General features: G+C 36.7%; 1 protein-coding gene across 6 annotated transcripts in view; it reads right to left on the bottom strand.

The window, feature by feature from the left end:
• Positions 1-373: 373 nt before the first annotated feature.
• Positions 374-10,888, bottom strand: part of EPRS1 (glutamyl-prolyl-tRNA synthetase 1) — a 37,516-nt gene continuing 27,001 nt past the window's right edge. For all 6 annotated transcript variants that reach the window (XM_054280298.1, XM_054280300.1, XM_054280301.1 and 3 more), the window contains 11 exons: positions 10,327-10,536; positions 10,123-10,195; positions 9,269-9,348; positions 8,843-8,944; positions 8,119-8,274; positions 7,776-7,973; positions 7,245-7,418; positions 4,870-5,030; positions 3,341-3,419; positions 1,020-1,084; positions 374-749 (listed from right to left, as the gene is read on the bottom strand). In XM_054280298.1, the coding sequence (XP_054136273.1) occupies positions 599-749; positions 1,020-1,084; positions 3,341-3,419; positions 4,870-5,030; positions 7,245-7,418; positions 7,776-7,973; positions 8,119-8,274; positions 8,843-8,944; positions 9,269-9,348; positions 10,123-10,195; positions 10,327-10,536 (1,449 nt within the window). In that variant the 3' untranslated portion in view covers positions 374-598. The remainder of the gene's footprint in view (positions 750-1,019; positions 1,085-3,340; positions 3,420-4,869; positions 5,031-7,244; positions 7,419-7,775; positions 7,974-8,118; positions 8,275-8,842; positions 8,945-9,268; positions 9,349-10,122; positions 10,196-10,326; positions 10,537-10,888) is intronic.

Genomic DNA, 10,888 nt, shown 5'->3' with positions numbered 1-10,888 from the left:
GCAGGGGAGTTGGAGCAAGATGATCTTTAAGGCCCCTTCCAAGCCATTTATGATTTTATGTTTTTATGAAAATATTCCTTGAGAGACCTGGCTTCAGAGACAAGTTTTCTAAAGGTAGTAATTACTATTCCTACAGGTTTGCAGCAAGTCTCTACTGAAAAATTTGAAGGCAAAATAAAAAGCAGATGTTTTATCTAGAAAGTAGATGTGAGCATGCTGAAGTGTATTGTAGCTTTTATCACATTCTCTCCAACCTTTCAAGCATCTTCTCAATGTAGAAGGAAATACATGCACCAAACCAGAAAAAAAGACATGAGCAAAGGATACCTATTCCCCCCTCCTGGGCAACACAGAAAAAACCCATCACAGCATGTTACAGCTCACAATACATCTTTATTTTATTGGAGATGTTTACAGAAAAGTCTGTGAATTACTGCTAGCCTAAGACTGACCATTGGGGAGCCAGGTTATGGTTTATGGCTTTGTCTCTGAATTATTTAAAAAGGTCACAAAACTGATTGAAGTTTAAGGGGCTATTTCAGTCTTGTTAAAAAAAGTTCAATTCACAGATAAAGGAGAAGGTTCTTTCACTAGTGATTTAGTAGCTACGACCAAAGAGGGTGTAGAACTTGGCAGGGTTTTTGCCGCACACACATCTTGCTCCAGGCTGGAGCTCACAGAGTGGCTGGAAGGGTATGCAGAGGCTTTTTGCTCCCATGGATGGAGCACCAGGCTCAAGATCTTGATCCCTGAAACACAAGGATATTAATAAATAAATATTTCTATTAAAAATAAAAGTGCAATAAAGTGTTTTTTTTTACATAAGTGATTTATACATAAATCTTAAAACTGCATTAATTATTCTCAAAGTTCCAGAGCTAAGGAAGTAAATATACTGAATTATGTAGGACAGCAGGAGTCTGTACATAAGTGTTATACCCAAAGGCATCTTGCATATCTGTTTTGTATTCAAACCATTTTGATTTTGATCTTGGTATATACCCTCAGTTATATTTTACCTGGCAGTGGTCTTCTTGATCCAATCCTCACACTCAATTTCCCCACAGAAAGGGATTTGTACAATCTAAGGGAGGAAAGGAGGGGAGAGGAAAAACCCAACAGTTATACATGTAGAAAAATCATCTTTGTCTCTGAAAGATTCCTAAACCTTCAGATCTCATACACAGATCTCAAACTGGGAAAAGTTCCAATTGCTACAAATGAATTTCAATAGCTCTTCTTCATCAGAGCAATAGATAAGCACAGTCATCCCTCCACAGTGCAGGATGGAAAATCCTACACAAACCCAAAGCACCATTTAAATTTAAATTTTTTTTTTTAACCAAATACATCTTTCTTCTGTGCAAAGTATAAACACGCTTTTTTAATCAAATGTTCTGTTTTTCAGGAAAAGTTTAAAATTTTCAAACTACTGAGCAAATGCTCACCTTATACACTGTAAGACAGTGCCCTAAAAAAGTTCCCATTTTAATTCCATTACTATGAATTTTCATTTTTAATGAGCATACATTATTTTAAGAAAACAGAACAGCCAACAGCACTTTTCTCTGGGGGCATGGGGGTGGGTGTGCAGCTTCCTGCTCTTCCCTTCACTTAGCTTAACTGAAGAAAATTGAGAGAGTAAGGCTGAAATAATAATGTCACACACTCCTCTCTGTACTACTCTTAGCAGATCTCTTGCCCCTAGTTTCATGTTCAATTTTACTGATTTTTTTTTTATTTTTAATGGACTTCCACAGAGAAAATTCAGTTTGCTACCTAGAGGTAGCATTATTGTTAAAAAGACACCCCCCACAAACATTTGAACACTAATGAAATGCTGATAGCTGAGGGCAACCTCAGCTACTAAATTCAGCCTTCATTCATTTTAATTCTATCCAAACTGTGAATAAGGTTTACTCAGTGCATCTTTCTTTCACCTAATTTACATTCTTACTGCAAAATTCTCAATTTGTCATTAACTGGAACACGCCTTTAGTAGACTTTACTTTATAGCTTCACTTTCTTGTAACTGAAAAAAGGAACTATTACCACTCTACTACACTGTTCTTGCATTAATCTTTTGTTAGTGAAATGAAAAACAGTCCACATTTTTAAAGAGCTAAGAGTCTGCAATTCCATTAAGGGAAAAACAGCAGCAGCAATTAAACAGGAACACTTATTTAATCTTAAAAATTTTCGTCTTAAACAGCAGTCAGTGCTAATAGAGTGCAATTTCAAGTAATTCAGAATACATATGCTATAAAATTATGTTAATACAACAAAAATAGGTAGAGAGTGAAACAAACACCAAGTGGCAGATCTTTTCAATTTTTTTTTCAATTCAGATATGCAGCTCATCATAAATTCATTTAACCTAAGTACCAAAACAGTGGAAGTGTCCAACATGGAATATAAAATTATTTGTTCATATTTCCAAGCTTAACTACATTTAGATTACATTAGAATTTTAAGCATTATAAAAACAGCTTAAATCTCTTTGTCCTATCTAGAATCTAGCTGCACACAACAGTGAGTGCTGGACATTGCTAAATCAGTCCCTCCTCTGAAGTTCATAATTATTCCTTTAAATATTGCTCTAAATTGAATTTAAGTGCAATAGAAATAAAAGAAAATAGTATAATGGAGGGTCAAGCCTAACCAGGAATAACTTACAATTATTTTTGAAGTTTAACAGAGTATTTATAGATTCTTGGCACTTGCACATTTTTCATCAGGAAATTTTCAGAGTGGATCTAATTGGTACACAACCCCCTGATCTCTCTCTGTAAAATACACAACCTTACTAACTAATGTTGGGGATCCTACCTCTTGAACACACTAATCCAAACACATAAACAATTTCCCAATCTGATCTGTGACAGAATTTCATGGTTAAAAATTTCTCTCACCAGTTCTTTGTAAAAGAAACAGCAGCTCAATTCTGTGCTGAAGACTTAATCTCTCATCTAAACTTCAGTACCTTTTCACAGATGTTTAGATCGGTAGAGCTCACTCATCCACGTGATGGATTATTTTTACTATAAATCCACGGAGGTTACTGACTTGCAGTAATTCTTAACGAACTCAATGGCTTCTACTCAGGTCATAAAGGTAAAACTTCCTTGACGTAAAAAGCTTGTACTTTAAACTCTTACCTGGACACTTATATGAGACTCAGTAAGTGTTTTGTCACTGCATTAGAATGACAGTGAGGTTATTGTAACCTGAATGAAATGTTTACAATACTCTCTCTTACAAGCATACTCTGATAAAACCATTACTTTTAATGGATAAAAAGGGTGTGAAGCATAAGAATAGAAGTGGTAAATTCCCTTACCTTTCCTGAATCAAGCTCTTTTTGAAAGTCCTCCATGTTACTGGCCACCACCATATGACTTTTTAGGTCCTCAGACGCTCTAAGAAAAGGAAAAAAATTCAGCCAGGGCAGATTTATTCACATAAACTCACTGGCCCAATGAGCTGAGTTCTCAGAGCCAGACAAAGCAAAAGGTAACAAAAAGAGCTATATATTCATCAGAATCTTCCCAATCAGGTTATGTCTTTCTACTACTGATCCTCAAGGAGGTAAAAGTTTGATTAATTGCTGATGGGTTGCCACACATTTCACTGTGCTCATTCACACTGTTGTGCCCATCAGTTAAACACTGACTTGAAGCAGACAGAAATAAATACCATAGATGTGTATTTTGCTTTTAAAATTATCTTCTAAATCTAAATCACAAGATGCTTTTGAACTAGGTAAAAATATTCTGCCTGTAAACAATTTTTATCACCAGAGAAGGAGATAGAAAAGCCCATCTGCCACAGTGCCATGTCAAAACCCTGTTCTTCTCCGTGGACTTACTAGCAACAATCTGCAGTGAAGACCTGTGAGGGATTTTGGCATTTGCAGTAAAGGCAAAAAATAGTTTCAAAAGTATTTGATTGCTTACAAGAAAGCAATCCTGTGAAGGCCAATAGGGTCTTAAAATACACTTCTGGACACAGAACTTCAGCTACTGAAGCTACTTGGACAGCTTTGTGTCCTTCAAAATTCTGCACCAAAAGCATCTTTCACAAAGGAGTCCTGTACATAGGATCACAGAATTATTTAGGCCAGAAAAGACCTCTAAGATCATTGAGTCCATCCACTAAGCCAACACTGCCAGGCCCACCACTAAACCATGTCCATAAGCACATTTATATGTCTTCTGAACACTTCCATGGATGAGTATTCCATGACTGCGCTGTTTCAATGCTTGACCACAGTTGCAGTGAATAAATTGTTTTCAATGCCCAATCCAAACCTCCCCTGGCTCAACCCGAGATCATTTCCTCTTATTCTGTCACATGTTACCAGGAAGAAGAGACCAACTCTCACCTGACTACACCTCCTTCCAGGTAGTTGTAGAGAGTGATAATGTTCCCCCTGAGCTTCCTTATCTCCAGAAGAAACACCCCTCCACTGCCTCAGCCACTCTTCACAGGATTTGTGCTCTACACCCTTCACCAGCTCTGCTGCCCTTGCTTGGGCAGTGTTAAGGTCATTGGCCACATAATGACCAATGGGTCACATCTATTTATGGTGTGTTTATGGTGTATCTATTTATTAATAATACATGTGAACTCATGGATGTATTTTTTAAAGTAAGTTCACAATCTTTTACCTTCTGTTTCTTAAGAACAACAGGCAGCTCCTATTGCTGAATGTGAAGGAGTTTAAGAGGTAGAACATTATACAACACAAACAGGAAGATGAGCCTAACCTGTCCTTCTCCACAGATAAACCATTAATGTGAGAAGTTCTTCTGACAAATGAAGGGCATCTGTGATTAGTAGAGCCATTTACTGTAACTCTTAGTTTACCTGCTGTAAAGGTTTGCATGGATCTCCTCCAAGATCTGTTTAAGTTTCTCTTCTGCTTCATGTTCAGACAATGTCAGCTTCTGCCCTGTGTCTCTTCTCACAGCTACAAACTGTTGGCTCTTCATGTCTCGTGGTCCCACTTCAACTCTGACTGGGACACCCTTCGTGGAAAAAAAGAATTAGTAGTTAGGAGGAAGAAGAAATTCTCACAATAGTTCATTTTCTCTCTGTGGCTTTTTGTTTGTTTTAAAGTCCAGTCTTAGTATAGACCCACTTGATATATTTAAGTTTCTTTGGAAAAAAAAATCACTATATATTCCAAAGTTTTAATGAATTTCTGTCTTTCCCACCCACATTCTTTTCACTTGTGCATTCTACCCTGCTTCACTAGCTTGGAGACTGCATCAGTGCCAGCATGCAAGTAATACTGAGGCACTGCTGAAACTGCACTAAGTTATCCCACATACTGCAAATCAGATTTTTTAAGTCTGAACAATTAAGACCTCCACACTAATTATAATTATAATGTTCTAGTTCACCAAATAACACATTTAATTCTGTTTTCAAAGAATGCTTTCAATAGCATTCAACGGGTATTGTTTTAACAGCAAACAGCAAAAGTTCTGCTAATTACAGCCCTAATATCAACATTAATTGCATTGAACATTTGACTACAAACAGCTAATTGTTTTAGCAAAGTAAGTAATTTCAAGTAATTCAGAGTTCATCAAAGTTTATCATATCAAAGTTGATAAACTTTGGTGGTAAGATGTAATTTCTCATCCCTCTTACACCATCAGGCAAAAAGATTTTCCATGTTAGTGAAAAGAGTCAGTTAAGAGTCTAATGTGTAACTTACTTTCTCTACATCCCAACATGTATCCCAGAGGGCACACATTCTTCCACAGGAAATGAAAAGAGTGAATAGAAATACGTTTGGGAGGACTGTTCCCCCCATCTCCCTCAAGGAAATTGAATCAGTAGGTTTATAAGCTAAAACCATTCCACAGTGTTCAAAAGATGAACAAGAGAATCAAAACCTGTACCAAGCTTTCTATGCACTGTGTACTCTGGAATCTCCTCAGGTTCACAGCTTCCAAGTGATTCCCTAAACTTCCTCTGCCTCCACTACCTTAATTGTGCTAAAAAGGTGAATAGTACAGTAAAATCCATCTGATCAATGAACTATCTACTACTACATCTACTATCTAATACATAAAGAGCTACTCAAAACTGTTATTAACAAGCAATTCAAACTGAACATTCTAGCTTATGCCCACAAAGCATTGTTTCCATAATAAAAACTTGGAAGGGAGTATCCAGTACTTCTAACTGTAATATTACTAAGTGAAAGAATAGTTCATGGTCCCTTAGGAAGATTTCCCAAGAAAGCAGTGGAACTAATACCAGACAATACAAAAGAAGTACCACTGACTTGGCTCTTTTAGGAAGTAACATCAGAAGTCTGCTACACTGACAAGTGCATAAGGCAAAATATTTTCCAGTTAATTCTTTTACTTCTTATTCCAGCACCTCTGTATTTTTTACCCTACAAAATTCCTTATACACTCAATAAAAGGAGTGCATTGTTCCTGCAATGAGCCTGAAGCTGCAGTTTAGGTATTATACTGGACACATTAGTAGATTTTGTGAAAAACATCAAGTTTACCCCGTGCTGTGTGTCTCCTTCAAAAATCGTCCAGTAAAAAAAAAAGGTTACACAAAGGGAAGAGAACCTTGAGACAACAGGAATTTTGAACAATTTGGGTCACTTCCATCAGGTTACTTGGAAGATTAACATATTGAAACTGATTTTACATTCAGAATAAAAATAAGATTTCAAACCAACACTCAACACGTCATTCAATTTTTAACTACCATTATTACCACTGTTTTATTCTGCTCACTATTTCTGTTTTATAAAAGCCTCTTATATTAGAGGAAGCAGAACTGTTCCTCTCATGTGCTATATGAGGGGAACATGGTAATATTGAAACAAAAAAATTGCTCCTTTCTTTTCTGACACTGCAGGTTTATCTTCTCTGTTCTGCTGTATGCACAGAAGGCTCTGCTGTGAGTCAGGACACACTGAAGTATTAGTACACATTTCTAAAAATGCGACTAATTTAAATTTCTAGGTATTTCTAGGCTCTAAGTAGAGCCCTGGAGGTTTAAAAATCCCTAATGACATGCAAATCCTAGCAAACAGAATAAGTCTCTGAAAACACCTTTCCTTCACTAAAGCGATCACTGATTATCAGGCAGCAGATTTTAGTTTACAGAACACATCTGCTTTCAGAACAGAGGGCACACATAGCATACCTCATATATTCCCCTCACCTAGGCTTCAAAACCCCTCCTGGAAAGAAAAGTACCTTTAGTTCCCAGTGGTTGAACTTCCAGCCAGGTGAGTAGTTGTCTCTTAAATCAGCCCGGACACGGATGCTGACAGCAAGCAGCCTGCTACGATATTCATTACATTTCTTCAACAGAGCCTCTCTGTCCTCTTCAGAAAGGGAGTTTGTGATACCACAGGGAATAATTACAACCTGCAATAGAACAGGACATGTACTTTATGCTACAAAAAAAAAATTAGCTCATAGTTATAAAAAACTTGAAACCAATATTGTGGCCCTCTGTTCCAGTAATTTCCTTCATGCTCTCAGAAATGAAGCACACATTTCACTTTTCATGCTAATGGCACAGATAACATTACTTCAAATGGATGAAATATCAAAGGGGACTGGTCCACCACAAGTATCCTAATGACTTGTATTAACTTCACACAGCTACTCTCTAACTAGACAGCTCCATCCTATATTAAGTGTTTCAGATGCCTGACATGAAACACTTATGAATTCCAAGACAAGAAAGGAAACTAAAGCAGTTTAAGGCATTTTACACACCTGAATACAGGCTACACGAGGTGGGAGTACCAATCCCATGTTATCTCCATGAATCATTGTCATTACGCCAATAGTCCGAGTGGTAATGCCCCAGGAATTCTGATAAGCAAACTGTTTTTCTCCTGGCTTCTTGGGGTCTTCAAACACAATTTCAAACATCTTTGAGAAATTCTGCCCTAAATGATGTGATGTTGCTCCCTGAAATAGATGCACACAGAAAATTCTATTCAATGGAAAGTTAAGTCCACGAAGTATCAGTTTAAATATTTATCTTCCTATATTTAATGAGAAAAATACTATATTATTATATTATAGATTATTGTTATTAATAATAATAAAGTACCTGGATAGCTCTTCCACTGGCAGATATAAATGCCTCTAAAGTGGTTGTATAATCCCCCCCAGCAAACTTCTCTTTCTCTGTCTTTCTTCCTTTCACAACAGGTATTGCCAAGAGATCCTCATACACCCGAGCATAGAGATCAAGTATCTGCAGCACCTATGAGAAACAAACGATCTTCAGAATTACTCAGTATTTAGCATTTGTTAAATCTTGAAATATTTTTATGTGACAGAGTCTGAAATCTCTAAGATTTAACACTTTCTCAAAACTATGTTTAGAAACTAAGATTTTTTTCAATTACTTCAACCTTTGGATGTTATTTTCCCTGAGTCAAAAAGCAACAACTACAAGTCATGACAGAAAACAAGGAAAAAAGTTTTAAAACTGGACAAAGAAAGTTTTAAAACTTCTGGCAGTAAACACGTGAATGCATTATTCAAATTTTTAAGGAAAACTGATTTTTAAGTATTTTTAAGAAAAATAATTTTAAGGTAAGCACACACTATATATCACACTCTTCAAATTCCCCATATTGTTTGTAGAGAATGAAGCATCAGAAATGAGTTACATCTGAGAAAAAAATTGGTTCTAATAAACTTGGCATTTTTCACAAGGGCGCTCAAAAAAAAAGATATCCTTGAGATCTCAGTACAAAGATTTGTTTGTGTTGCTATGGAGTAAGGTAACGTCCTGAAAGGAGAAGCACCAGTGCATTTGTTTTTACCTCCTCCGCTGCTTCTTCATATGTGGCAAATGCTGTGTGACCCTCCTGCCAAAGGAACTCACGAGTGCGAAGGAAAGGCTGGGGATGTTTGAACTCCCAGCGCTGGAGGGGCAGAAGCAAACAAAATTAACACTCTGAAGTGTCAAATTATTCTTACAAATAATGTTTATAAGCAAGTATGAGAAAACCTTCAATAAAGATAAAAAAGCCAACTAGTCAGATTTCTACTTAATACAATCAACCACATACAATGATAAAGAATGTTTTATTAGAAACACTGAGAAAAACATATCCTATAAACCATGGTAACAATTTTGCTTTGAAATATGTGCTGTGATCATTATGATCATGCCAAGTCCACAGAGAATAACTGTCCTACACTGCACTTGTGATAAGAAGAGGTACTCAGGAATTGTGTACACATACCACAACACTGCACCACTGATTAAGCTTGATAGGAAGATCCCTGTGTGACTGCACCCACTTTGCATAGGAAGGATACATTACTGTAAAAAGAAAGCAGCTTTGAGTCTCCACACAATAAAGACATTTATGTCAAACTTTTCCTTTTGCTACATATAAGCTTAACATTCTCTGCTGTGAGAATTATGCTTTCATGTTTCAGTTACTTTAAAACAGATTTTTTTGTCTTAATACATAACATTTTCACCAGAGTACTTCCACTTCATCCCAAGTCTCTGCAAAAGAGCTTGGTTGCTGCTGGTCAAAGTACAATCCAGAGCTTATTATTTAATGACACTGGGTTTGAATTGCTGGCTTACAGTATGGTAAATACACCTGGGCTCACAAATAGGAACTCCCTGACCTCAAGATTTCAGGATGCTTTGCTACACCTGACTCAATTAAAAACTCACCCAGTCTTAGGTCTTAAAATGCTTATTTAAATGACTCAGAGGAACAGTTACAGTCAAAACACATGCAAAACTGAAGTGAGTCATGAGTTGAAAAAAATTTCTTATAAACACTATAAACCAAATAATCAAATGTGTTTTCAGACAAAGTAAGTCAGTCTTCAGGATACTAACCAAAAAAATTCTGAAAAAGTATGCATTTCCTAAAAATGTCTATTTAAGGGAACATATAATGTGGATTTGCTATGAGCAGCAACAAGATTAGGAACTTTTCCTAAGGAGTTACAGAAAACATTCTGAAAAATGGGGGCTTCCACTTTTCAGAAAGGACTCTTCTGTCTACCAGCTACACTCTACATAGAACTTCACACATAAGTTTACGGCCAAACTACATGAAAAGAGACTCACCTGTTTCACTTGTGGGACGTATAGCAATTGGTTCAGCCAGTTCTGTTTTCCCAGATCTTGTGACCCAAGCAACCTACAAAAAGGAGAAAATAAAAAACAAGTTTGGGAAAATAGACTCTAATCCCAAACTTACTTTATACCCAGCTGCAGTCTAAGTGGTTGGGTTTTCTTATAGTCAGATTAAAATGAATGTTTGAAGTGTACCTCAGGAGCAAAGTCAGCAATATGAGACTTCTCTGTCTCTAAGGCAGCCTGGGACACAAACATGGGGAAGTAGCAGTTTTCCACTCCAAGTTTCTTGATCTCTGCATCAAAGAAGTCTTTGATGGCTTCCCAAATAGCATGAGCCCAAGGACGAAGAATGTAACAGCCACTGACATCGTAGTATTCAATCATCTCTGATTTTGTGATCACCTTGCAAAAGATTAATCAGAGGCTGAAGTTTCAGTTTGTGCACAGAGAACATTCAATAATTCAAGTGTGTGTCATGCAACTCAAGAGAATCTCCTACTTAAAACTGCTCAAATTGTTAGCAGCTAAGATATAATTTAGGGTCATTTGTGTTACCTAGAGAAGGTTAACCAGGAACACTAAGCTTAATAATAGGTCTGGATACTGTAAACACTTAACTAAAACTGAATTTCATGAACCCAAGTAAGAGACTATAGCTGCTTTTCAGGAACAAAAAAACCTGCACTTGTGTAAGAAATGTCTCTAGCTCATGTCAGAGGAGACTTTTATTTCTTGGAGTACAGGCAAAAATTAT

The sequence above is a fragment of the Melozone crissalis genome, unplaced genomic scaffold, assembly GCF_028551555.1.
Source record: "Melozone crissalis strain CALT ecotype California unplaced genomic scaffold, PUWL_Pcris_2 ptg000027l_1, whole genome shotgun sequence".
Classification (NCBI taxonomy): domain Eukaryota; kingdom Metazoa; phylum Chordata; class Aves; order Passeriformes; family Passerellidae; genus Melozone; species Melozone crissalis.
Note: the sequence above shows the minus strand (reverse complement) of the source record. Positions and strands in the feature narration are given on the sequence as shown.